The sequence below is a fragment of the Numenius arquata genome, chromosome 9 (genome assembly GCF_964106895.1).
Source record: "Numenius arquata chromosome 9, bNumArq3.hap1.1, whole genome shotgun sequence".
NCBI lineage: Eukaryota > Metazoa > Chordata > Aves > Charadriiformes > Scolopacidae > Numenius > Numenius arquata.
The window spans coordinates 54,121,588-54,145,466 of NC_133584.1; the positions used below are offsets into that span (position 1 = coordinate 54,121,588).

At 43.6% G+C, this 23,879-nt stretch overlaps 1 protein-coding gene across 2 annotated transcripts; it reads left to right on the forward strand.

Moving 5' to 3' along the window:
• Positions 1-2,970: 2,970 nt before the first annotated feature.
• On the forward strand, positions 2,971-21,467 carry UBXN2A (UBX domain protein 2A). Of its 2 annotated transcripts, none has more exons than XM_074153318.1 (7): positions 2,971-3,037; positions 6,302-6,355; positions 7,796-7,931; positions 10,440-10,549; positions 12,133-12,273; positions 17,225-17,389; positions 19,624-21,467. In XM_074153318.1, exons 2-7 carry the CDS (start codon positions 6,315-6,317, stop codon positions 19,910-19,912), a joined length of 882 nt encoding a protein of 293 aa, XP_074009419.1. In that variant the 5' UTR covers positions 2,971-3,037; positions 6,302-6,314; the 3' UTR covers positions 19,913-21,467. The 2 variants fall into 2 exon arrangements, with proteins under 2 accessions (XP_074009419.1, XP_074009420.1); XM_074153319.1 differs by having other exon boundaries at positions 2,983-3,037; positions 7,796-7,889.
• Positions 21,468-23,879: the final 2,412 nt, after the last annotated feature.

The following is a 23,879-nucleotide window of genomic DNA, read 5'->3' on the forward strand; positions in this document are numbered from 1 at the left end:
TAAAACAATGACTCCCTTTTCCATTGCACAGCTGAACTTCCCAGAAACATCGCTCCCTGAAGCTACTTCTCCCTGTGTGGCAGCCTACAAGGTTTAACATTCCTGCAAGGAGCATGTGGGGAAAGGACACTGTGCAGAGGAACGTGCTGTCTTTGTCAATGGGATCGCCAAGTACAGAATAACCAGATTCTGTTCTCCTGTTTATTTTACACTCCTGTTTCCCTCCCATTCCGCCCCAGCTCTGTAGGCACACACAAAAGGCTTCAGGCAACAACTGCTGTCTCAAGTTAAGGTCAATCAATATAGCCGATGTGCTGATGTTTAATTATAGGTAGCTGATGGCTTCCTCTGGCATGGGTTAACCTTGTTAAATACGTGGTTCAAAAATATCCCTTCAAAATTAATGTTCTGCTTGGTTTTAGATACACTACGTGCACCAGCTCTTCTGTGACCTTGACGGGATGGGTGGTGACAGCTAAAACACTGCTTTGCTTTGTCAACACCAAGATTCACTCCTACGTTATAGAACAAGTTGAGGGGTTGTTACTGTCTTCCACACCAGTGCATCTGATCTCCCCTGACAAAGGGGGCATGAGATGGTTGTATTCATCGCATGAATACCCTGTTAAGAGTGTTTTCAGAGAAGTCCGTCTGGGCTGTTGGCTTCTATTCACCACACAGTAAGAAAAGGACCGTTTGCTTCTGTTCATCTCGTGTACTATTTCTTGCCAGAGAATAAGCCCAGAGTCTAAAAGGATTTTAGTGACGTCTTGATTCTAATAACCCTCTAACTTGAACATTTCCAGCTTTTAAGAAAAACTGATTTTTCACGCTATACTGGAGTTGAAGACACAGTAGTATCTTCCTTAAGATTTTTCTTACTCCTATGCTTTGTCAATAGTTTCAGTCCTGAGGGAGAACAGCTGTACTTAGAAGAGCTTTTAAGAAACCACTGAATTCACTAGGACACCAGCTCCTATTGTAGTAGGTCAGCATGTCTCCAGCTGTACTCTGATTTCCAGTAATAGACCTAATCTTCTAAATCAATACGTGATTGCCGTCAGGGAGCCTGCATCATTACACCAGGTAAGTCCAATTTTGCCTCCTTCTAAGCTCACCTTTGGGTCTATCACATTTTTGCAGAAAGGGTCCCCAAGCAAGGGTTAAGCATATTAATGAGCTTCTGTGTTTAATGAAATGGAGACAATGTAGTTAAAAATATTGAAAGAAAATATAAAACAGTTCAGTACTGGAAAACAACCTTCTGAAGTTTTACCTACAGCTTTGTAAATTCCTTGAACTCTTCAACAGTGGTATGATAGTCTTGTTTTAAGCTGTAAATATATAAAACGTAATTTAATAGTCAGTAAGTAACACTCGTAACAAACAAGCACCTTCTATCCAAAAAATTCAGTCATCTGAAACATTAAACAAACCCAGGGAGAACAGAATCTCAGAAACCCATCTTTTGAAAGATAAGACTCCATGTATTTTATACCAAAACAAAAAGGCAACTTTCTTCCTATTTTCCCTGAAGATTCATAGGCAGGAGCTGCAATTAGATCTCATCCAGTTAAAACTTAACAATTCATCCAAACTGCCTTCCAAAGGTTTAGTGCATGGTGATGTACATTAGAAAGAGGAAGAAATTACAACTGTCAAGGGTCAGATCTTACTTCTTTTACTCACCTTCACTGAACTCTGAGACTAAGCATCTTATTTCAGTGTTTTTGAAGAACGTGATTTTTATCGTTACGACTAAGGGATTGCAGACACAGGTCCCGCATGAAGACAACATTCAGTGAAGTATTACCTTCGCTTTCAGAACGATCTTTGATCGCGCTTATAAATCCGCAGTGGATTTCCCATTAATTAACATGAACTAGCTAGTTGAGGCGGTTCAATTTAGGTTAATTCTAAATGTTTTACAGTGCATCCCTAATTATTGGGGGAAAAAAACCCCACAACATTATTAAAAGCATGCAGGTGCCAGCAGTGAATCGCAGGGTCTGGCTGCTCTCGGCCCTTCGCTGGGCCGGCTGTTTGCTTTGGATAGCTCCTGGCTCCGCCGTCCCATCCCGCTGAGCGCCACTTCGGCAAGGGCCCGGCACAGAGATCGTCACCGCTCGGCACAGAGCAGAGACATGCTGCTCAATGTTCCTCCAGGATCCCCTTTTCTCCTTTCTAAGGTACCCTGGGGGATTCGGGGGCTCTGCTTCCCAACCAGCGCGCTGCTCTTTTGTCCTCGGTGCAAGGCCTCCGCAGAGCTCCTTTTCACATATGTCAACACTCGCCCTTAATTAGTTCTCCCTGCATAATGAGGCATTCCTCATCTCAGAAGGGTTCAGTGCGGGGCTGTTCCTGCCGCCTGCACGGCGCTGGAATGACAAAGAGCCGGGGGCAGCTCCGCGCCGGTGCTCCCCGAGCTGGGGTGTGGGGGCGGCCTCGACACTGGGCCCACTCTCCGCCATTGCGGGCGCTGGCTGAATGCCGCTTTTTGTCCCTCGCCCGCACGCACACACACACACACACAGATAAAGCGGATCTTTTGTTCTTCTGTCAGGAGAAATCTGCCTTTGGCCTGCCAGCCATAGGTTTATCAGCCCCCTGAGTGGATGACACGACTCACGGCTCCCCTGCCCCCACATTTTGCCCCCTGCCCTCACAGGAGCCGCAGCGCTGTGAGGGGAACCCGGCCCGTTCGGGCGGGAAGCACCGGGCCGGGAGCCCCGCCACCCCCGGGAGCGCAGGGCAGCCCGCGGGGAAGCTGCGTCTCCCCTCACAGAGCCGAGCGCAGGTCCCCACAGAGCACCAATCGCGACGCGACGGTGCCGCCCCCCGCGCCGCCACCGACATGGCGGCCGAAGCCCCACCCCTCGGGTGGCGGGGGCGGAGCTCTGCCCCCCCGCCCCGCCTCGCCCGCTGCGGGCGGGGGCAGCGGCTGCCCGGGCCGTTGGCGGCGGCGCCTGCGCGGTGGGGTGCGGGACACCCGGGAGTTGGCGCGGCGGGGAGGCCGGCGCCGGGCTGCGGCGGGCGGGTGAGTGAGTTGCTGTGGGGAGAGGCCGGGACGGGCTGGGGGAGCGCGTTCCGCCGCAGCCGCATCTCCCTCAGCACTGACCGGGGCTTCAACTTGGCGTCGCTGGGTCCGTCTTGAGGGGGAGGGCGGGCTGAGCCTCCCCGCTGCCTCCGCCCGGCGGCGCCCGGTCCCGTCCCGTCCCGTCCCGTCCCGTCCCGTCCCGTCCCGTCCCGCCTCGAGCGGGATGTCCCTCAGGGCAGGAGGGTCATTATCTGGCCTGGCCCCTTCCTCGGGCGCTTTGGGGCATTACTCCTCCGCGCTGCTACCGCGTTATCGTCTCATCGTCGCTTCCAAACGCCTCGGGGGGCCGGCGGGGGCTGCCGCGTAGGGCGCCGGGCAGGGCCCGGGCGGTGCGGGGGAGCGCGGGTCGGTGCAGGTGCGGGCAGCCCGGGAGGGGCGGGGGGAAGAGGCCGGGGTTCTTTCTAAAACGCACAGCCCTTCCGGGCAGCTGGGGAGGAAGCGCCTGTGCTGGGGTCTTTCCCTGAGCGTATCGGTCACCTTCAGGCCGTTAGGTCTGGTGTTCGTCTTGCTTTCGGTTCGCACTTGCCGTTTCTCTGGAGCTGCTCGTTCCTTCCCCGGTCGGTGCGGTGCGGTCTCCAGTCATGATTTCCGTGCGGCGGAGCGACAGACTGCGCTCTGCTGCAAAACGGTTTTCAGCTTAAAAAGTTTGCTTTTTGCTAAAGTTAGTGAGACGGGCTTTGGCGGGGGAGGGGGCTGGGATGTTTCAGCCCGTCCAGAGCAAGGAAAGCAGGGAAAGGTAGTTTCTGGTTTGGGGTTTGGTGGGGTTTTTTTGCCTTAAAATAACAGGATGTGTGGGTTCGACGATATTGAGCACAAAAGTATCTGCTAAAAACTGATGTGTCTGTAACAGCGTAGGTGAGAGCTGCTTGTTTCGAAGACCTGGCGGTGAAAGGCCACGGTGGGGACAGTGGCCTGTCCCCTGTGGTCACGGGGATGGAGAGAGGCAGGACAAGCTGCTCCGTGCTGGGAAAGGCCAGGGGCGTCCTCCCACAGTTACCAGATGCAGCTGCGGTGGGTTGCTGGCAGCTTCAGCTTCTTCCTACGTTTTACATTTAATTTCCGGAGGTGGAAGTTCAGTTCTGTGATTACTTGCCATCATTTATGACAGAAATAGGTGGCCGACACTGGTGACGTTTTAAGTGATGTCTGGGGATGTCTGTCAGAAGTTGGCGGGAGAGGCGGTTGGTGCTGGTTGGGTTGACTCACTGAGCTAAAGCGCTTGCCCGTGCAGTCTTGATCCCTATCTCCTAATGGCTTTTTTGGTCGTAATGAACATCGATATGCTGTGTAGGCTGATTTCTTTACCTTGATCTATTAACACAAACATTTCTTCTAAGTGTAATTGCTGTTGTACTTTAGAAGGAACAGCGACTTTCACAGCTGACCAGTTTTGAATACTATTCATGCACGTTTGAGGCCAGCCTAATGTAGCAAAAGAATTAATTTGAAGAGCTGCTTCATTGTGCCTGTCTCTCTTTAATAGCCCTGGTGACAAGTCACAGCGAATCAACAAAAGCAGATGGCTGGAGGTGGCTTTTGTTGCTTTGGGGAGTACTCTATTGAATAGCAAAAGATTAGAAGATAAGCACGTTAACACGAAGCACAAAAATTTACTTTGTGCTGAAGCGTGTTAAAACTTAATTTGGGAAAGTTTGAAAAAATACGGGTTTTTTTTAAGCACTCTTAAATTCACTCTACTTATTTGATACTGAAAGCTCATTTTTTCCAAGTGCAGGTACAAAGTTCCAAGTACAGCAATCAGACAGCTTGTAAGGTCATAATGTACCAGCACAGACTTGCCTGGTATGTATAATGCTCTGGCAGAACGTTTGTGGGGCAAAAAAAAAAGGTCACACTGCATCTTGTGTGACCTGTCGCAGGTATGCTAAGTGTATTGTTTTGACCTAATGCATAACGGCATTGGTTAAATTGAAAGCTGCCTAGACTTTAAAACCTGTTATGGACATATTGACTGAATCTTTTTGGCCATTTTCTGAAGGCTTATGCACATTTCTACAAAACGTGTCTCACAAGGATTTAACTTTCAGGATGGAAGAATAACGATATCAACCTCCTGAGGAACATGAATTATACTTAATAAATGAATGAGGATTTTTTTTTGTTAGTGCTGCAGTGAATGTTGTTTCTCCCTAACCTCTCCGTCTTGTTAAATTAGACGTCAACACCACTTCAAATTTATTTTAGTCTTGCTGTGCGTACTACTTGCATACTACTAGGAGTATGATGGCTGTCACTGCTTGGTTTCATGCGGTCTAAAAGCCATGCACAATATCATGACTTAGTCCCAAACCTGCCGGGAGCAGGTGGTCATCTGTGTAACCTGTACTTTGCAGTCTTCAGGAACAACTCTTTAAACACAGTTGCAATTAAAAATTTCCGTTCTCCTGAGGGCTTGTCTACTTTTAGAGTGATTTTATATTTTTTTAAAGGGTGTTTTTGGGAGTCTCTGGCTTTTTGTGACTTTCTGTAACTTTTTTTCAGAGAGCTCAGGAGTGTAATGAGATCAGTGTGGCATTCTTTATTTCTCTTGACTCGGCAGACTAATCCTGTAGTATATTTAGTACTTGCAAATCCAGGATTTTCTTTCCAGTTAAATGGTAGACCAGAAATGATAATTCACAGTTTCTGGGATGCTGCACCAATATGTTGAAGTATGGTAGGAAGAGGAACCTGACACATCTTGTACCTTTCAGTAATGCAGAGTATTAAGGTGAAGGTCGTTAGAATGCCTGCAGAGTCAGTGCAGTTTTTCTGCAACTGTCTCATAGTGGTGTGAAAAATCAGGGGAGTTAAAATCATGCTGCTCAGAAAAGGAATGTGATATTTTTTCCTTGCTTACTGTAAGTATAGCCATGTATTTTCAATTCAGATGGTTATTGTGGAATTTATTTTGTACATCTATGAAAAAATAATCTTCCTTTTGAATGTCTGAAACCGATGCACGGTTCGTGTGTCATTAAATTTGAAACTGCAGGAAAACAAAGAACCATCTGGAGACTTGGTGGGGGGGAGGTCGATGTTTCTGGTTAAATGTACTATCAACACAGGAAAAACTATCAAGAGTGTTTCAGATAGAAAAGGAGGCGAAGTGTGCTGGGTATTTTGTCTGATTGAGTTTTTTTGGGGTTTTAGGATTTTCTTGGTGGTGTTGGTTTTTTTTAACCATCTTCTTTTCATAATTAGGTGAAACACCAGAATGAAAGACATGGACAATATCAAAACTGTAAAGAAAGAGTGGTAGGTGCCAGTTCCCCCCTTCCCCTTTTTCCTCTTCCTTTCCTATTGCTGTTTGTGTGTTCTGTCATGACTTTTCAAACTTTATGTTAAATTTAAAAATTTTAAACTTTTTTTCCTGTATCCACCTGCTCCACATATACTGAAGTTCTAAAAAAAAATAATATTGTTTTGCTAAAAGATTTTTCACGTGCCTGGAATGTTTCCTAGATGCAAGAAGCTGCATAAAGATTTTTATTTAAAATAGAAAGGCAGCCTTACAAATTGCTAACTCACTGTTCACCTCTACATCTGATACGGAGGTCTTTCGTTTTCCAGTTATGTTTCTGAGGTAAAGCATAGTGAATACCTAAATTAAGGCGTCAAGTTTCTTTTGTTCTATTAGAAACCTGAAATGGGAACAGCACACTTTGGAAATTTCTTCTTTAATGTTGAGTTTTTCTTTTGTTTAAAGATGTTAATCTGTAGGGGTTCTTAGTATTGCATAGATGCACTGCAAACAATTCCTTTTTATGCAAATGTATCTAATTACCATTCAAGTAAGCATTGCTGATCTTGAATTCAATGCAGTTTTATGTAAAACTGAATATTTTTCAAGGGCTGGGATTTTTTTTTCTGAATTGCTTAAAATAGACTTTTCTGAATCTCCAATGGGAATAACTCCTACAGTGTTTATCGAAAGCTGCATAATCCTCTTACTATGCAAAGAACCTAAACTGAAAGATAATAATTCATTCGAGTTGCATATTTCTGCATTTTGATTGATGAAAATATAACAGAAACAGCTGTCACATATACAATGTTCTATAAAAAGATGTGGTTGATGCATCTTTTTTTATACTCTGGCAGTCTCCACAGTATTGAATTTTTTCTATTGTATTTCTTCAGTGTTCTCAAGTGGCGTTGAGTCACTTGTTCTTGAGTTTCTCTAACGTACTTTCAGACACAGTAATGGTGGTGCTGGGAATGGGGAGGTTCAGGTGGGGATGAGGGAGTAAATCCTAGGGCAATATTCTTGTATGTGGTTTTTAAAACTTACGGCAAAAGAAGTCACCCAAGCCTGTGTCATGGAAATGCTCTAAGGAAGGCCTTTCATGGGTGTGCAGTTAAATGTTTGTAGTCTGAATTAGAAGTATGAATCATCTAACTTGCATTCCTTGTTCTGATACCAAGTTTAGAAGCTTCCGTATAGATGACTTCACCTTCTCCATTATCATTCTTTAACTTGTGCTTCTGAAGTGCAAATAGGAGCGGTTAGAGACTTCTAAGAAGTTTCTAGAAAGGGCACAATGCAAAGTAAACCTGATGTTTTGTGACAACCAAGTAAGTTGGGTGCTGGGGAGCGTGTCTTTTATGCCTCTTGATACTGAACTTCTAGGGTAACTGCTTGTCTTCTATTGTTTTCTCTGAGGCATCGTTTTTACTTACGTCTTTGTTCTGCAGGATGTGTAAATCAGGAACTGATGATCGTATCTTGAATGGTACAGAACAAAACTGTGACTACTTGGTAGACAACCTTTTTGAAGAAGCTCAGAAGGTTGGTGCTATATGTATGCCCCCAACTACAGTCAAGAATCAGGTGGGTGGTGAAGAAAAAATACTCCTGTTTAACGTAATAACATTCCAGGAGTAATCTGGAAAACAAATGCAAGAAGTCCAGCAGTTTTATCCAGTACATCTGTAAATAAATGCACACAGAATTCAGACAGCAGTATTCTCCCATTTCTTAGTCAGCCAGGCCTGTGCTTCTGGGATGTTTAGTCTGGGTATGTATCTCAGTGATTCTGTCCTTCTCATGTTTTTCTTTTACTCCCTAAAGACTGGTAAGAGACTGGAGAAAAGGCCGTGTGGAACAAAGCTGTCAAGGAGAAATTTGGAGTGGGCATTGCTGGAAATTACACTCATGGATCCCCAGCTGAGCCTGGGAGAAAAGGAGTGTCAGAAGCAATACCTTAAACTGCAGTTCCTAAATAGCGTTCTGTGGCAGTACAATGTCTAAATGGGACACTGGTGTGGAATAATTAGTCCGTGCTAAACTTGCATACTGGTTCCCTGTAGAGGCACCTTCCCATGATGAGAACTCCTTCCATATGCATTGGTGCCATGAGACACAGGACTTTTTAAAGAAATCTAGTCTCGCTGAGTGCTATATACCTTTTTGACAGATTACCCAACCAAAAGAGAAGGAGTTTTATTCAGCAGTTTGCATGCGCTCTGTGTTTATGTAGAAATCATCATCTAACTGTGCAAAAAAGAAAAAAAAGAGAAAATTGTCAAGTATTATCAAGCATAGTTCAACCTAATTTCCAGCTGAGATGAATTCTGCATTTTTCTGTGCTTCATATACCTCACAGGTAGTCAAGTATGACACCAAGTTGGGTGGGAGTGTTGGTCTGCTGGAGGGTAGAGAGGCTTTGCAGAGGGATCTAGACAGGCTGGCTGGATGGGCTGAGACCAACGGGATGAGGTTCAATAAGGCCAAGTGCCAGGTCCTGCACTTGGGTCACAACAACCCCAGGCAGCGCTACAGGCTTGGGGCAGAGTGGCTGGAGCTGCCTGGCAGAAAAGGACCTGGGGGTGTTGGTGGACTGTCGGCTGAACATGAGCCAGCAGTGTGCCCAGGTGGCCAAAAAGGCCAACAGCACCCTGGCCTGTATCAAGAACAGTGTGGTGAGTAGGACCCGAGAGGTGATCGTCCCCCTGTACTCGGCACTGGTGAGACCCCACCTCGAGTACTGTGTCCAGTTTTGGGCCCCCTACCACAGGAAAGACATTGAGGTGCTGGAGCAGGTCCAGAGAAGGGCAACGAAGCTGGTGAGGGGTCTGGAGCACAAGTCTTACGAGGAGAGGCTGAAGGAGCTGGGGTTGTTCAGTCTGGGGAAGAGGAGACTGAGGGGAGACCTTATCGCTCTCTACAACTACCTGAAAGGAGGCCGTAGAGAGGCGGGGGTCGGTCTCTTCTCCCAAGTTACAGATGATAGGACAAGGGGTAATGGCCTCAAGTTACGCCAGGGGAAGTTCAGGTTAGATATTAGGAAGTATTTCTTTACTGAAAGGGTTATCAGGCATTGGAATGGGCTGCCCAGGGAGGTGGTTGAGGCACCATCCCTGGAGGTATTCGAGAGGAGTTGACATGGTGCTCGGGGATATGGATTAGTGTTGGGTGGTGTGGTGGTGTGTTGTGTGTGTGTGGTGTGTGGTTTTTTTGGGTTTTTTGTTGTTTTTTTTTTTTTTTTTTTGGTTGGACTAGATGGTCTTAAAGTGTCCCTTCCAACCTAGGTGATTCTGTGATTCTGTATCTCTCAAGAAAACATTATTTCACAGATCAGACCTGGGTGGTCAAATGCTTCCTTAAATGGCATGATGCATAAGTATGAAAATACCATCCTGAACATATCCATGTTAAAGTTGGAGAGATTTCAGCGAGCAATGTGAAGGCTACTAGTTGAAATAGTAGATGTTCTCTGGCAAAGTTAATGAATTACTGAGAGTTTATTTTTTCACTCCCAAAAGGCCAAGCTTTTGAATATACCCAGGAATTCCAGGGTAACATAACCGTATGACTGTCTGAAAGTAAATTTTCTGATCCTTGCTGCATTTCCTGAGTGAAAGGCTTCTGCATGCACTATCTCAATGCCTTACTTTCAGGAAATCCTCCAGGATGATCAGAACAAGGTTTTACCCTAACAAATGCCCAGCTGGGCTATTCTGGTAGCTGGTGTTCCAACACCAGCCATGTGTGCTCTCAAATTAGCTCTTGAAGAGTTGCAGCTGGCTGGGATCTTCCAGCTCTTTTGTGGTGTTTTTTTTTCCCCTCTTGCTGAATTGAAGGAGTGTCCTTGATCTAGGAAAGCAAAATGATTGGAGGAAGGTTTATTTCTAACCCTGATTGACACAAGATACTTAGAAATGTCACTTACCCCTTGCAGTTGCTCTGTGTGTTGGCACAGGGCCGAAACAGATTATAGTGAGCCTTCTCTCAGTATTTTTAGTCCATACAGTGGATGATTTGTAATCATAGGGTACTGTGTGTATACCAAGCTGGTTTTACGTCAGTGTTATAATAAGAATTGTTTTTACTTTATAGGTTGATGTAATCATTAAACTTTGGAAAAATGGGTTTACAGTAAATGATGGTGAGCTTAGGAACTACACTGATGTTGCAAACCAGCAGTTCTTGGACTCTGTTAAAAAAGGGTAAGTTTTGTGTTCTTAATCAGCCTGAGTTAACGTGCTCTGGATAGCACTTAGTTTATGCTCTATGTTTTTTACATAGCTGCTTGGCTTTGCTGCACTGCAGTATCCCTGTAGGAGCGTAGGCCACTGCCTGTCTCAGTTCCTGCAGTGCTAATGGCTGTTTTAACATCAACAGGTTTAATATGGCTTTCAATTGCAGTCGTCATAGAGTTGCTGATGAAATAGATAAAAGCGAGCATTGGTAGGGGGCACAGCAGGTGCAGAACAAAATAAAGAATAAATCAGGATGCCCAGTAAGAGCTGCTGATCAAATGGTGTTTTGACTAACAAACTCAATGCACAAGCGGTTGAGAGTTTCTGGTTTTATGGTCTTTGTTTTCTTTTTATTGATGAAAAGCCTTAAATGGGCACAGTTGCTCCATGTAACATCAAGAAACTCTGACCAGTCTTAAACTTCAGACACTTTTTCCAGTACAAACTTGCTATCTCAGTCATTTGTGTGTATATAGCAGTCTTACTTTTATCCCCCTGTTAGAAATTAGCATGGTATCCTCATTTCTGCTAGTGTTTGCGGTGTTGCTTTAAAAAAGCAGGTTAACTGCACAAACCAATGTATTTTTGAGCCTTTAATTTGTAGTCTGTTTCCTCACCCTATACAAATGGGGAGGAGAATATAATTTAATAACTCCTTTTTCAGGTATGTAAAATCACTAAACCATTGGATGTTTTGTCTTTTCCATCCTTTGCTAGCCCATCAAAAATAATTGATTTTACACTATATTTCTCCTCTATGGCTGTCACCTGTGTTAGTTGTAACAGCAATTAACTGTGCTGTTTAGAGCCCTTTGCGTTCTTTGTGTGCACACATCAAAAGTTTGACACCTTTCTTCCACTGTTTGCTTGTGAAGATGCTAATTACAAGATGGTTCCTGCATAATCATTGATGGTGCAGAAGCACTTAGTCCAGCCCCTGCGCCAGCTGAGCCCCACCACCCGAAAATGTAGTATCTGCATCAGAGCTCATAGACAAAGGCATTGTTGTGTTCTGCTTAATGCAAATAAAGCATTACCAAGGTGATGTTACTGCACTGAAGAGTGCAGCTATTAGCGATGACCTGATTTTTAAAAGCTGAGATTTGTGTTTATTTGTAATTAAACATGTTGTGTCTAAACCCCGTTCGTTCTCTTAAAACCAATTGTCTTTTTTTCTTGTTTTACTATGGGGATAAAATAACTGAACCTTTTGCAGCAATGTATGGCGATACTGAACTTCCTACACATCGTGTGCTTTGGAGTGGTTAACCGTTGGGTAAATTTGAGCATCATTCAACAACTTACATAATTATGTCTTTTTATTTATTTATTTTTCACTTTCTAGTTAATTTGCAGTTCAGGAACTTGAAGTTTTTTGTATGCCGTGCACTTAACATGACTCTTAGTAAATACTTGTGAAGTTGTGTTTGTTTTTTTCAAAAGCATCATCCTTGAAAGGTTACCATAGAACAGGTATTAATCAGTTTTGTGTACTGAAAGCAAGAGAGTAGTTCTTTTTCTGACATGTTTGTTGGTTTTTTTTTCTTAAGGGAACTGCCTTTTGAGCTACGCAAAGTTTTTGATAAGGAGGAGGTAGATGTGAAAGTGGAAGATAAAAAAGATAAGGTGTATTTGTTGTCGAAAAAGCCAATGTTTCATCCCTTTTCTGGACACGGTTACAGATTGGGAAGGTGAGTAGTCTGACGTGATCTGTAATTGAGTAGCTGAAGGGAACTATATCTATGGAAAAGGATCTCGTAGTTCAGGTTGGAAGTGACCTCTGGAGTTCTCTTATCCAGGCTCCTGCCCAAAGCAGGGTCAGCTGTGGGGACAGATGGGGTTGCTCAGGCTTTTATCCAGTTGGGCCTAGAAATCCTGCAGGAGTGGAAGCTGCGCAGCCTGCTTCAGTGCTAGACTGTCCTCATGGGAAATAAATTTTTCCTTATATCCAGTCTGAATGTCTGTTGCTGCAATTTATGTCTGCCATGAAGAGCCTGGCTCCCTCCTCCTGATGACCTCCTGTAGACCCTGGCAGGTGCTGTCAGGTGTCTCTCCCGGCACCATCTCTTCTACAGGCTAACAAGCCCCTCCAGCTTCTCCTCATAGGGCAAATGTTCCAGCCGGTGGCCATCTTGGTGGCCCTCCATGGAACTTGCTCCAGATTGTCGACATCTTTCTTTTATTTTGGGTACCAAATCTGAATGCAGTCTTTAGGTGTGTCTAATGAGTGCTGCATGGATGATAATTGGCTCCCACAGTCTCCTGGCGGTGTTCCTGTTAATACAGCCGGGATGCCGTTGGCTTTCTTTGTTCAAGGTCTCAATATTAGCAGAACTGTTTCCAGCTGAAAGGCTGTCACTCTTCTGATCTGTGATTCAAGAGAAAAGAATCCCTTTTAAAGGTGTACGTGCAATACGTTGTGTAAGAAGACAGGAGTATGACAATTCCATAAAGGGAACTGAAGAAGTAAGAGGTTATTTTGCATTCTCTTAAATTTCTTCAGTATTTAACCATGCATTTATTGCAGGAAGACATTTTAGCATGTTACAGTGATCCTCTTCCCTTTTCTCCGTGACTCTTGTGGTTGGGGTCAGCCAGTAATGACCATGCTAAAACTGGACTTGATTTATAACCAAACAGTACTGTATTTTGGAAGGCTGTTGTGGAGGGGCAGGCCAGGAGTTCATGTGTTTTATCCCTGTGACTTTTGCTTGCTCCAGCTCAACTAGCTGCTTCACATATCCGTGTTGTTTAAGAGCAGAATTCAGGCTAGGGAACAGAACACATTCGGTGACCAGGAGCCTATGAGAAACCTTCAAAGGTGGGACTGCTTAATGACCTGCCGACTGGGCTTACTAGACTGTGGTGAAACCTTAGGTGAACAGCTTGTTTTGATTAAGTGGAAAGGGCTTGCTGCTAAGGCCCAGAGCTTGTGCTGAGGGAAAGCGTGACCTGGGTAGGAACGGACGAGGCAGGGGAAGAAGATATGTACAGAGTGAGAAAGTGATAACTGTAAAGGATGAGTGGTTCCAGGCTGCCTCGGAGAAGCAAGTATCTGTTTTATCAGTTTTATCTGTTTCTGTAGCACAGTCCATTCAGTTGCTACGTGCTTGAGTAGATACGGTCAATAGGGAAAATCTTCCCTTGAGAGATGGATGAAATGCTGGAAGACTTGCTTTTGGTAGCACTGAAATTGTGAGCAAACGAGGGTCAAGAACTTAAACCTTATTTTATCTACGAGTAGACCTGTATATAGTAAAAGCAAAAAGATCTCCAGTGTGCTGGGTTTCTGCTGCTAACCAGTACTAAATGGTAGGTTGTTCAGTTGCTTGTCGCGCTCTGTCATGCCTACAGCAAGTAATGATCTTGCTTCCCAGTAGGCGAGTTAGGTTCTGGAAACGTGCTATTCTGTGAACTTCAGTTAACTGGTCTTGTACACTGAGACATCCTACAACTTGCTTAGCGTTTTTTCTTTCTTTATGGACTGGATAAAATGCTTATTTTTTTTCTACTCTTGCTAGTGCTATGCTGTCAGAGCCCTTTCAAGAAAGACGAATAAATATTTTTGCTGATGTTGGAAACATGAGCCGTAAGTGCTCTGACTCCATAAGCCAGTGCTCACTTCTTGATGTTAATATGTGTCCACTGCATGCAAATGCTACTCTTTCAGCCGAAAAGCTCTGTGGGGAAATACTAGTGCTGTCTGAGACCTGTGACAAGTTTTAAGCTATAGAACTCCCTTTCCACAGTTGCATTTGTGTGCTTAATCAGAAATGAGAAGCAAATGACCGAACAGTTTACTTCAGCTTATGACCTAGCTGAACTTCTGCTTACCAAATAAACTTTTTTTTTAATAGTCTATAGTTCTGCCAGTGCTCCCAGATGGATGGACTATGTGGTAGATGAACCATTATGAATCGGTCTGTTGTCTGGCTTGTTAAAACTTTTATTGGAGGAAAAATGGAGGAACTAGAAATTATATGTTTGTTCCTATAACTCAGATGAGCTTGATCCTCTCCCTTTTTGTTGTACAGGAGAAACAAATAACATTTATCAGACTTTTCCAGTATACCTTATGAACCTGTATAACTAATGGGTATACTCTGTTTACCACCATTCAGCTACATTTAATAGTTTGGGACTATAAAAAGATTTGTAACTACACTTTTCTGTCAAGCTTATCAATGCATTTTAAAGACTGCCTCAGAAGCATGTTAATTAAACTATTGACTGAAATCCCTTGTAGCAAAGTGGGCTTGCTCTATAACCTCATTAGGTTAAAACATTGTGTGTCAAGCTTCTTAACCGTTAGTCAGGGTAAGGCATGATACCAAACTCTTGGGATTTTTCTTTCAGAAAATTGACAGGAGGCTCTTAGGTTTCTTCGATCTTTAGTTTACATTTTCTTTTGATAATCTTATAAAAGGAATAAGCCTTTAAAAGGGGTGATAACGCTTTGATCTCAGGCTAGTAAGAGACTTAGATTCCTGGTTTGTGGCTTTAGTCAAAGCTCCCGCCACTAGGTGGCTTTATCTGTCAGTTCTGCAAGAGCAAAGTTAAGTATAGAAGTGCTTTAAACCTTGGTGAATATAAATCATCTAACTTCCTCTTGCAGCTTAGCTTAACATGTTGGCTTCAGCTTCACACGTATTTGCTATTGAAAGAATCGTCTGCGGTGCCTACCAGAAATTCTGAGATTTGACCAGGAGGGAAGTTGGTTTAAGAATGACACCAAAATCTGTGTCCATCTGAGACAGTTGTCTGAACTACAACTGGGACTGATGGGCTGAAATGTAGTTTAGCCCTGGCTAACCCAGTCGCCTGGCAGCTGCAGGGTTGACTATCTCTCCAGCCCCTGCTGTACTGGGGACAGCTAGCTCGCACCAGTGTTTATCCCTCACTGTCTGAACCTGGAATCAAATCTAACTAATCAAGTGACAATCAAGTGAAAGCTGGTCATTGCTGGACTGAAGTATGACTTTTTTTTTTAGCTCTGCTCCCGAGACTGTTTAACATTATCTTGCTGGTGCTTAAGCTTTTTTTCCAGATCTGGAGGGCAATTAGGGTTTATTTTGTATTCAGGTCAAGTGTGAAGAGAAGCTGGGTGTGAGATAAGTAAATGGGTAGAGGCAGGTGGGTGATAGTAAGTCACCTGTACTTGGAGTACCAGGATATTTTACAGATGTGCCGCATGGAATCTGTTGGTGCCAAGTTCCTGTGCCCCAGCTGATTCCTGTGTAATACAAACCAGTCAGTTCTATGCCTCTCGTCTGCCTCCAGTTACAGTGAATATCTCCTATCACTCACTTGCGAATGAGATTCCTTGATTCTCATCCTTTTTGTAGAGTTTCCATGGAAGAAATAAAATGTGCCTCTACTGGTTGGTAGCCTAGAATTTAAAGTACTTAACTAGGCAGTGGCTGATCCCAGTTTTTGAAGTACCTCAGACTGAGAAGGACTCGAGCCCAAGACTCTAACTTTATTAGCCTGAATATATTAAGTCATTAGCCATCTTTGTTTTAATAATAAATTGGCTGTGACTTTTCTGTTTTATCATTAAACTAAGACAGGTACAAGAACGTAAGGATGCAAGGATGGGATTTGTCCATGAAGCAGATGTAGTATTGTTAAGACTTATTCTATGGCCATTGGTTACCGACTTCTCTCTCAAGAAACAGTAATTCATCGATTTTCTGTGCAAAGAGAAAGCTTTTCTGCAAACCACCGTGAAGTGTTCATGTAGTCAGTGACCACAGCTGAGCTCAGAGAAGAAATGGTAACTCCTTAAATCACTGCTATTGTTTTGCAAGCAAACATCTGGTTATACTCACACGGGCTGAGGATGTGCCTGTTGGATCAGGGCTTATGATGGCTTAAACAGTACCCACTGAGCAAGCTTCGTCCTGAAAGAAGCACTAAGCTCTAGACACTTCTTCAGAATAGAAATTTTTGCCAGTAACTTTTTTTTTTCTTTTTAAGAGCATGCACTTGGACTGAGGTCCCTGTATTCTGTCAAACCATTTTATGGATCTTTGCCCTTTTGGTAGGGTCAGCTGTCAAAAGTGCCTTAGAAAAAAATCCCCAAATCCAAGTGCTGGCTGCATCAGCCTGGATTTTCACATGAAGTAAATTCCTGTGATAGATGAGTAATGCTTCTAAGCTGATATAGATGATGCTGGGGTCTAAATCAAGGCTAACAACATTCAGTTAAATTGAATTACTGTAATCACATTATGGTGAAAATTAACATTGAGTATGCAAATTCAATACTGAAACCCCTTAAAGTCTCACCTGTGTGATTAGTACCAAAAAATGCACAAAGAATCTTCAGACTGTTTCGTCTCTTGTGTATTCATATTTAACCCTTTGATATGTTAGTTCCCTTCCATGTTGTAAAAATGTTTAACATGAGTAAACTGTAATTCTTTAGCATGTTGAAGTCTTCAAGGTAAAGAATTGGCATACAGTTTAAAAAAAAAAAAAAGCTGACATTTATGTCAGTATTCCTATATTTGTTGAAAAAAAGAAGTCATCATTGCACCCTGATACAGGGCAGAAAGCTCCAGAAGCAGAGGTCTGGAGGGAGGTTCAAGCTTACATGCATTCACAGAAGGCATAACCTTGTATGGCTTTTCTTTTCAGTGCTACTCCAAAGGTAATCTCTAAAGTAAGAGATGATCATCAGGGACCTGACAACAAAAGACACCTGCCTTTAGTACCATTAAATGAGTTGGAGCCTATCACTAACATCCAGATCTGGTTAGCTGATGGGGAAAGGATTATTCAGAAATTCAATGTTTCTCACAGGTAAGATTTATTTTAACACTGTCCATATGTATTTGCATCTGAACTGTTTGTATTATGCCTGTATGCATCATGAGTCTCTAATTTCTGTGAATAATCTACCTCCTCAGATCACTTAACATTGGCTGTTCAGCTGTGTCTAGAAAACCTCCCTTCAGATTTTGAGAAATCTTTTTCTTTTAGCTGACGAGAGAGCAACATAAGAGGAATGTGAACTGATGTTAATAGTCAGCACGTAACTGAGCATCAGTGAAAATCTGAGGAAACTGTAGTAGGAGTTCTTTGTAGGTTAGTGGAAGTTAAGGTGTATGTATTGCTAATTATTGGAGGACACAGCTTTTAAGATGACAGATCTCTCACAAAATGAGTACGTCTGGAGCAAATTGAGTAGTAAAAAGGCTGCTAGCCATTGGGCATAGACAGCACCCCAGCTGGGAGATGGAGGGTGTGACTTAGAGTTGAGCCAGAGAAACCTCTAGGGAGGGTTGGAGTCAGTGCACCAGGCAGGAGGGGTTTGTCACCTGCATGTCAACGTGAACAGAACAGAATGCATCCAGTGGCTCTCAAAGAGGCTTATAAGTGGGGATAACGTCAGAAGGTGTCAGCGCAGCATATGTATGCAGGAGCTTTGAGAAAGTAGGATAAACTGTTTAAATTGTAGAACTACTGTCTTTAAAGGCCTTTCTCAAATTTGTAATCTGAGAAATTACTCCAGTACTACACAGTCGCATATGGAAAGAGAATGTTTTCTGTGCTTCTGTGAAGCAATTTAAAGTGATCTTAGATTTAATGCAACTCAGGCTGCAGTCAAAGTAAACTGTGTGTCGTCGTGGCTGGTCAGAAGAAAAGCTCAGCAGTTGAAGGTTAATGACTGCAACTTTTTCTTTAACTTCTACTAATTTATTATTGTTAGCGCCTGAGGTATGAACTGACACACTGTTGCGATGTACTGCTGAAGCGTCAATTGCTGTTTTAATTATAAATACTTCATTGGAGGGCTTAATATCTTGATCGTTCCAGGTTTCACACATTTAAGTATATTTAGAAGCTTTTTGTCTTCATGGCAAATAGCAGTTTGAACAACTGCTAAGTGCTTTTGGGGGGGGGGGGGGGGAAGGTGAGATAAACGGAACAACAGCATTACTGATGCGATGCTCTTTTTGAAGTAGCTTGTAATAAATATTCCATCATAACGTATCCTCTTGCCACAAGACCAGCATGTTTGTGCTGTGTACAGTATTTATGTATGCCCAAATAAGAAATAGGGAGAAATCCTTTTAGGAGGGACCAAGTACTTTCTCTTAATTGAGGCCTGCATGCACAGGAATTAGATGCTGGCTATATCTGTCCTAGTTACGTATGGGCAAGGCATGAAAACTTGGTCCTCTGTGCTGCTAAACTGTTAGGACAGCTTTCCCCCAAGCCAGCCAGCACTTTGTCAAACAATATCTAGGCTTGGTTCAGATGTTAGCTCAGGTCACAGACCATTCCCAGGATACAGTAAACCCCCTGGGCTACCCTATGCATGGGGGAGAGGAAGGATGAGTTTAATAATTTGCTAGTAGCTAGAGTCTACCAGTTGGCCTCTGCATCAGAGAATGGGCATTGACACTATCTTTGTTTTACTGGTATAGACGTATCCCGTCGTCTTCATTGTCTAATTAAATTGATCAATCCATATTCTTCTACAGCAGAACCTCTGTCTTGCTCACTTGTTGCAGGGTTCTTCACACCTTAACAGGCAGCTTGAATCTGTAATGAGTTCACTGCTGCACCTGCTTTGGCAGAAGGAGACTGTATTTAGAGCTAGTGAACTCATAAGCTAGCTAGACAATTTCTGCAGACCCTTTTTCTTTACTATTATTATGGTTCTGCTACATGTAGCACTCACTGGAGGCATCTGTATGCTAGCTCTTGGCTACAGAAACCTCAGGTAAGAGCTCCACCAGCTGGTTAAGAAATGGTAGGCTTGTGGAACTACCATCTGAGCCATAGCGAAGCATTTGAGTGCTCTGAGTAAAATATTAATAATTTTTCCCTTGGGATTGCTCTCAGAGCATGCAAACCCTGGTCTTGCCTCCCCAGTGGATCAGACACTTCAGGGTACCCCCCGTCTGTATTCCTCCATTTCTATGCCATCAGCTATTATATGAAGTGAGTGTCTCATTCGCTTCTCGTGGTGGCTGTGTTGTGGGATTGGAGTGCTCTAATGCTGAGTTTTCTTTTTTTCTTCCCAGAATAAGCCATGTCAGAGACTTCATCACAAAGTATCAAGGATCAGAGGGAAGTGTTCCCTTCACACTGACTACTTCGCTGCCGTTTCGAGAGCTGCGAGACGAGACGCTCACACTAGAGGAAGCCAAGTTGCAAAACGCTGTTGTTGTTCAAAGACTTCGGAAAACAACTGAACCTTTCAGACTCTTAGTGATAAAAGCACCTGACAATGACTATAAAACTGCTGCTACATCTAATGGACAGCTCAAGAACGAGCAAAAAAACGCTATCAAAAGTACAAGATCAAATTAGCTTTTAACTTGCCAAAAACTACATGCAGGTGGAACTAGAGAAAACCAAAAAATGTAACCAGCAATATCTGGATGCCCTCTCATCCTCACGTACTGTGCTCTCAGAGAGCAAAATGTGTGCTGTGCTATCATATGCTATAACAGAAGTATTTTCAACTAAATTTGGTGGTCAGAGCCTGGCTATACAACATAGCAGAGGTAACTGTACTACAGGTCATCCTTAGAATTTCCTTAGGTAGAAAGCCTATTAGTTCTTTAATGAGTGTATTTAGGCAGAACAGTTCTCTGAGACGTAATTACTACTGATAGCACCTTTTAAGGAAAAATAGTATTTATTTTTGCACTTTGGACTAAAGTAAAACGGAACTGTTTCTTTTCACTTACATTTCGGTGTAAGCTGCTGCAGTTTGCATTCTTCTCACAGCAACTTTTAGGCAAGAGATTCTGCAGGGAAGTTCACTTTTGAACTCTTAACTAACTTGAAAATCTTCAATATCAGTATCTTCAGGATTTAGCTCTTATCATAAGATCTGCAGCGTAATGTTCTGTCAGGTCTTCACGTGGTGGTAGGTGCACGTGTGAGAAGATAGAAATGAGGTAGTCTGGTGCATACTGCATATGAAGTGCCTCAAAATAAGCTCTGAAGGAATTGTTATTACCAATGATTGAAGTGGTTTCTCCCCCTCTTGTGCTGCTACGGGTGTCTTGCAGATTGGGTGATGTTAAACTACCTATTAGGATAGAAATCCACTTTCAGCCTTGTCATACAAAAACTTCAGCTTTTTTGGAGATTACCATACAGGAATAGTGGCTTAGAGGGATACAGTTGTTCTCGTACTATATATCTGCCTCTGTCCTGAGCTGGCCAGCTGATTGAGACACTAATTGCATGTGGCCAGGTTTCAAAGATGTTGAAAATTCTTATTTGGAAACTGAGGTTTCTTCCCCCTCTCTGCCTCGTTTCCATCTGAATCTTCTATTTTGCTATTCATGTACTTGAGGCATACAGTTTGTAGCCAACGATTCCCTGTTTTGCTAAGGGAGAAATCAACATAAAGACTAAATATTTTGTACTGTGTTTGCTGAGTAGCATGTGGGTTTGTGAATGGAACTAGGGTCTCTAGGTGAGACTTATCCTGGGGCCTTCAATGAGTGCTGACTAGTTTGTGCTGCCTGCACAAACAGAGGGGCTTGGGGTTTGTGCTACTTTTGTGTGGATAAATGAAAGATGGGTTTGGGATTTCCTGCTTGTGTTCTAAATAGAAAATTATTTCATTGGAGTGACTTGAATTTTGTCTAAAAGTTGTGTTGCTTCAGACTAGGGATGCGCTTACTTCATTCCCAGGGATGTAAAACTGTTTTGCTTCAGCATCTCTCCTGGTGTGTTCGGGGGCAGTGAAATGAAAGTCAACTGCTCAAATACCTATTCAATGTATCAGAAAGCAGATCTCTGCAAACTATGCAGTTAACTGTTTTCAGTGCTATGAACTCAATGTGCTACTGTGTTGTTCAGGTTTATGTTGCAAATAATGCCATTAAATTTTCTTTGCTCTCGCATTGACTCCTCTGCTCTATGAAAAGCCTACCAGAGCTCTATTGGTAGGAAGAAATGTGCAGACAAATCCACTAGTAAAATTGAAGAGACAAGTCACCTACAGACACAGATCCAACCTTCAGTTTGCAGAGCTTCCTTGAACAGTGAATTTTATTAATAGGTGCTTTTGAATCTGTCTTAATGTCAAACTAAGTATTAGAAAACCACACATGCTTGATTGTAAGCTCAAGTGTTCTTACCTAAAAGGTGCATGAAATGTCACGGTAGCAGTATACTATGCCTACGTAGAAATTCAAATAAATAATTAGTGTAAGACTGATTAAAATTGAAGGGGGGGTATGAAATTTTAAGGTAGGTAAATCCATTTTGCTTGTTATCACAATAAGTTTTTGGAAAGGAGCAGGAAGTATTTAGTGTTTCAACGTTGACTCGTGTCTGCTATCAGTATTTTAAGAGACTGTATAGCTTGATTCTGTCTAGCTATATATTGTGTTTTACTGAAATCGGCTGTTTCTAGCTAGAGCTTTGGTGGTGCTTGAGTGTGTATTTGGAGTTTGGAAGTGTTGTGGTCTTCGTTACAAAATGAGAGCAAATCTTTAAAAACTCAAGAGTGATGCTGACTACAGTAATCCCATGTTAGACTAGAAGGTGCCTTTAAAAAAAGGCAACAAACTGTGATTGGATAACTTAGTTCCTGATTTGGAGAACATCTTTAGAATGAATACAGGGCTCTTCTAAATCTAATTGGTTTCGGTCAATTTGTAAAGACTGATTAGCTACCTGTAGTGTCTGGACAGCTTAATCTCTTACTCAGCGCTGTAGACAGCTATTGTGCATTGGTCAAACAACAGTAAAACTTGTTTGATCAATGCCTGAGTTTGTGAAACACACAAATACTATCAGTTATTCATTGTTTCTTCACAAGCCTTCACTGTTTTGAGTAAAGCCTGTGCATTAACATAATTTACAGCAAAATTGAAATAGCCTAGAAAAGATCAAAGAAAGGAAATGTTTTTTGTTGGTTTTTTCCTTGGTGAAGAAATGCAGGTAACAAAGATTTAACTTGTTACCAGGACATCCTATGAAGAGAAAATGAAGAAACTAAATGCTGAATTCAAGTGTTACGTGCCTACCTTGTATCTTAGTATTTTAGAACAAATTACATACTGGGGCTAAGTCATTGAGAAGTCCATCTCTGTTTTGAAGCCCAGCTGGCCTCAGCCTTCAAAGGGACCCCTTGGAGCCTAACACCTTCAAAGAGTTTTCAACAAGACCTTAATAAGGCAACAATTTCAGTTTTGCGTTGAAGGTCGGTTTTTAAGAAAACATTTTAATGCCGTGTTCTTTCAGAATTTTGCAAGTTTGCTGTAATTATTCTTGTCAGATGAGTTTGTGCAGGATTTGCATATCGGTACTCGGTAGCATAGTTTGCAGTGGCTGCCCAGGATCCACCAAGTCACCCTGTTTACAGCAGAGCTCTTTGAATCAGTCGATTCAAACTGATCATTTGAATCTTGTGTACAGATAAGTCATCATCTTCCCAAGACGAGCACATCACTGAGTCCTCCTCTTGTTGATGGTTTAAACCCTCTTCTCTCAGCCTGTCTCACTGTTGAAAGAAGTCATACTTCAAAACTTAATTTTTTTTTTTTTTTTCTCTGAGGCAGAGTGTGTTTGCAGGACCGTTTTCTTGTGGGCAGAGTGGTGGTGGTGAACTTGCACTGCCCAAGTAACGGTGTTGGCTCCAGGGCCTTTTGAGGGTGGTGGCGGCTCTTTCCACAGCGAGCTTACTGGGGTCAGGCACGGGTTTTGTGTCATCTCACGTCCAGGTGACTGGCGTGGATATAAATTCGTACAAACGATTCAGACAACAGTGTGTCTCTTCAGGATAGAGCTGGTATTTTTAGGCTTTGGATGAAAACAGCCCCAGAAACCTTCACCTCAGGGAGCCCTCAGTGTGGGGTGAGACGAGGCGCGGTGAGGGGACGGGCAGGGCGGGCGCTATGGCGGCCGTTCCCTGGGCACTCAGACCGGTTATTAGCAGGCTTCCAGAGCAGTAAAGCCGGGATTTTACGTCGCGGACGGCTCCCGTGGCAGTCCTCACAGGAAAGGCTGCGGGCGCTGCTGTGCCGGCGGGAGCTGCCCCGCTCCTCTCCACAGTGGAAGCGGCATGGAGGGACGGAGGGTGAGGGGGTGTCCCGGCCGCCCGCGGGGGACCCGGCTCCCCGGCGTGGGGAGAAGACTCCTCTGGCGGGGAATACTCTCTCCCGAGCCTGGAGGGCAGAGATAGCGCCTCTGCCCCTCCAGGGCTGGGGGGGGGGAGGTCGCCACCCGCTCTCCCTCTCAGTCCCGCGGCCGCCCCGCCCCGGGCTCGCAGGTGTTGGACGGGGGTGGGCTGTCCCCTCGCTCTGCC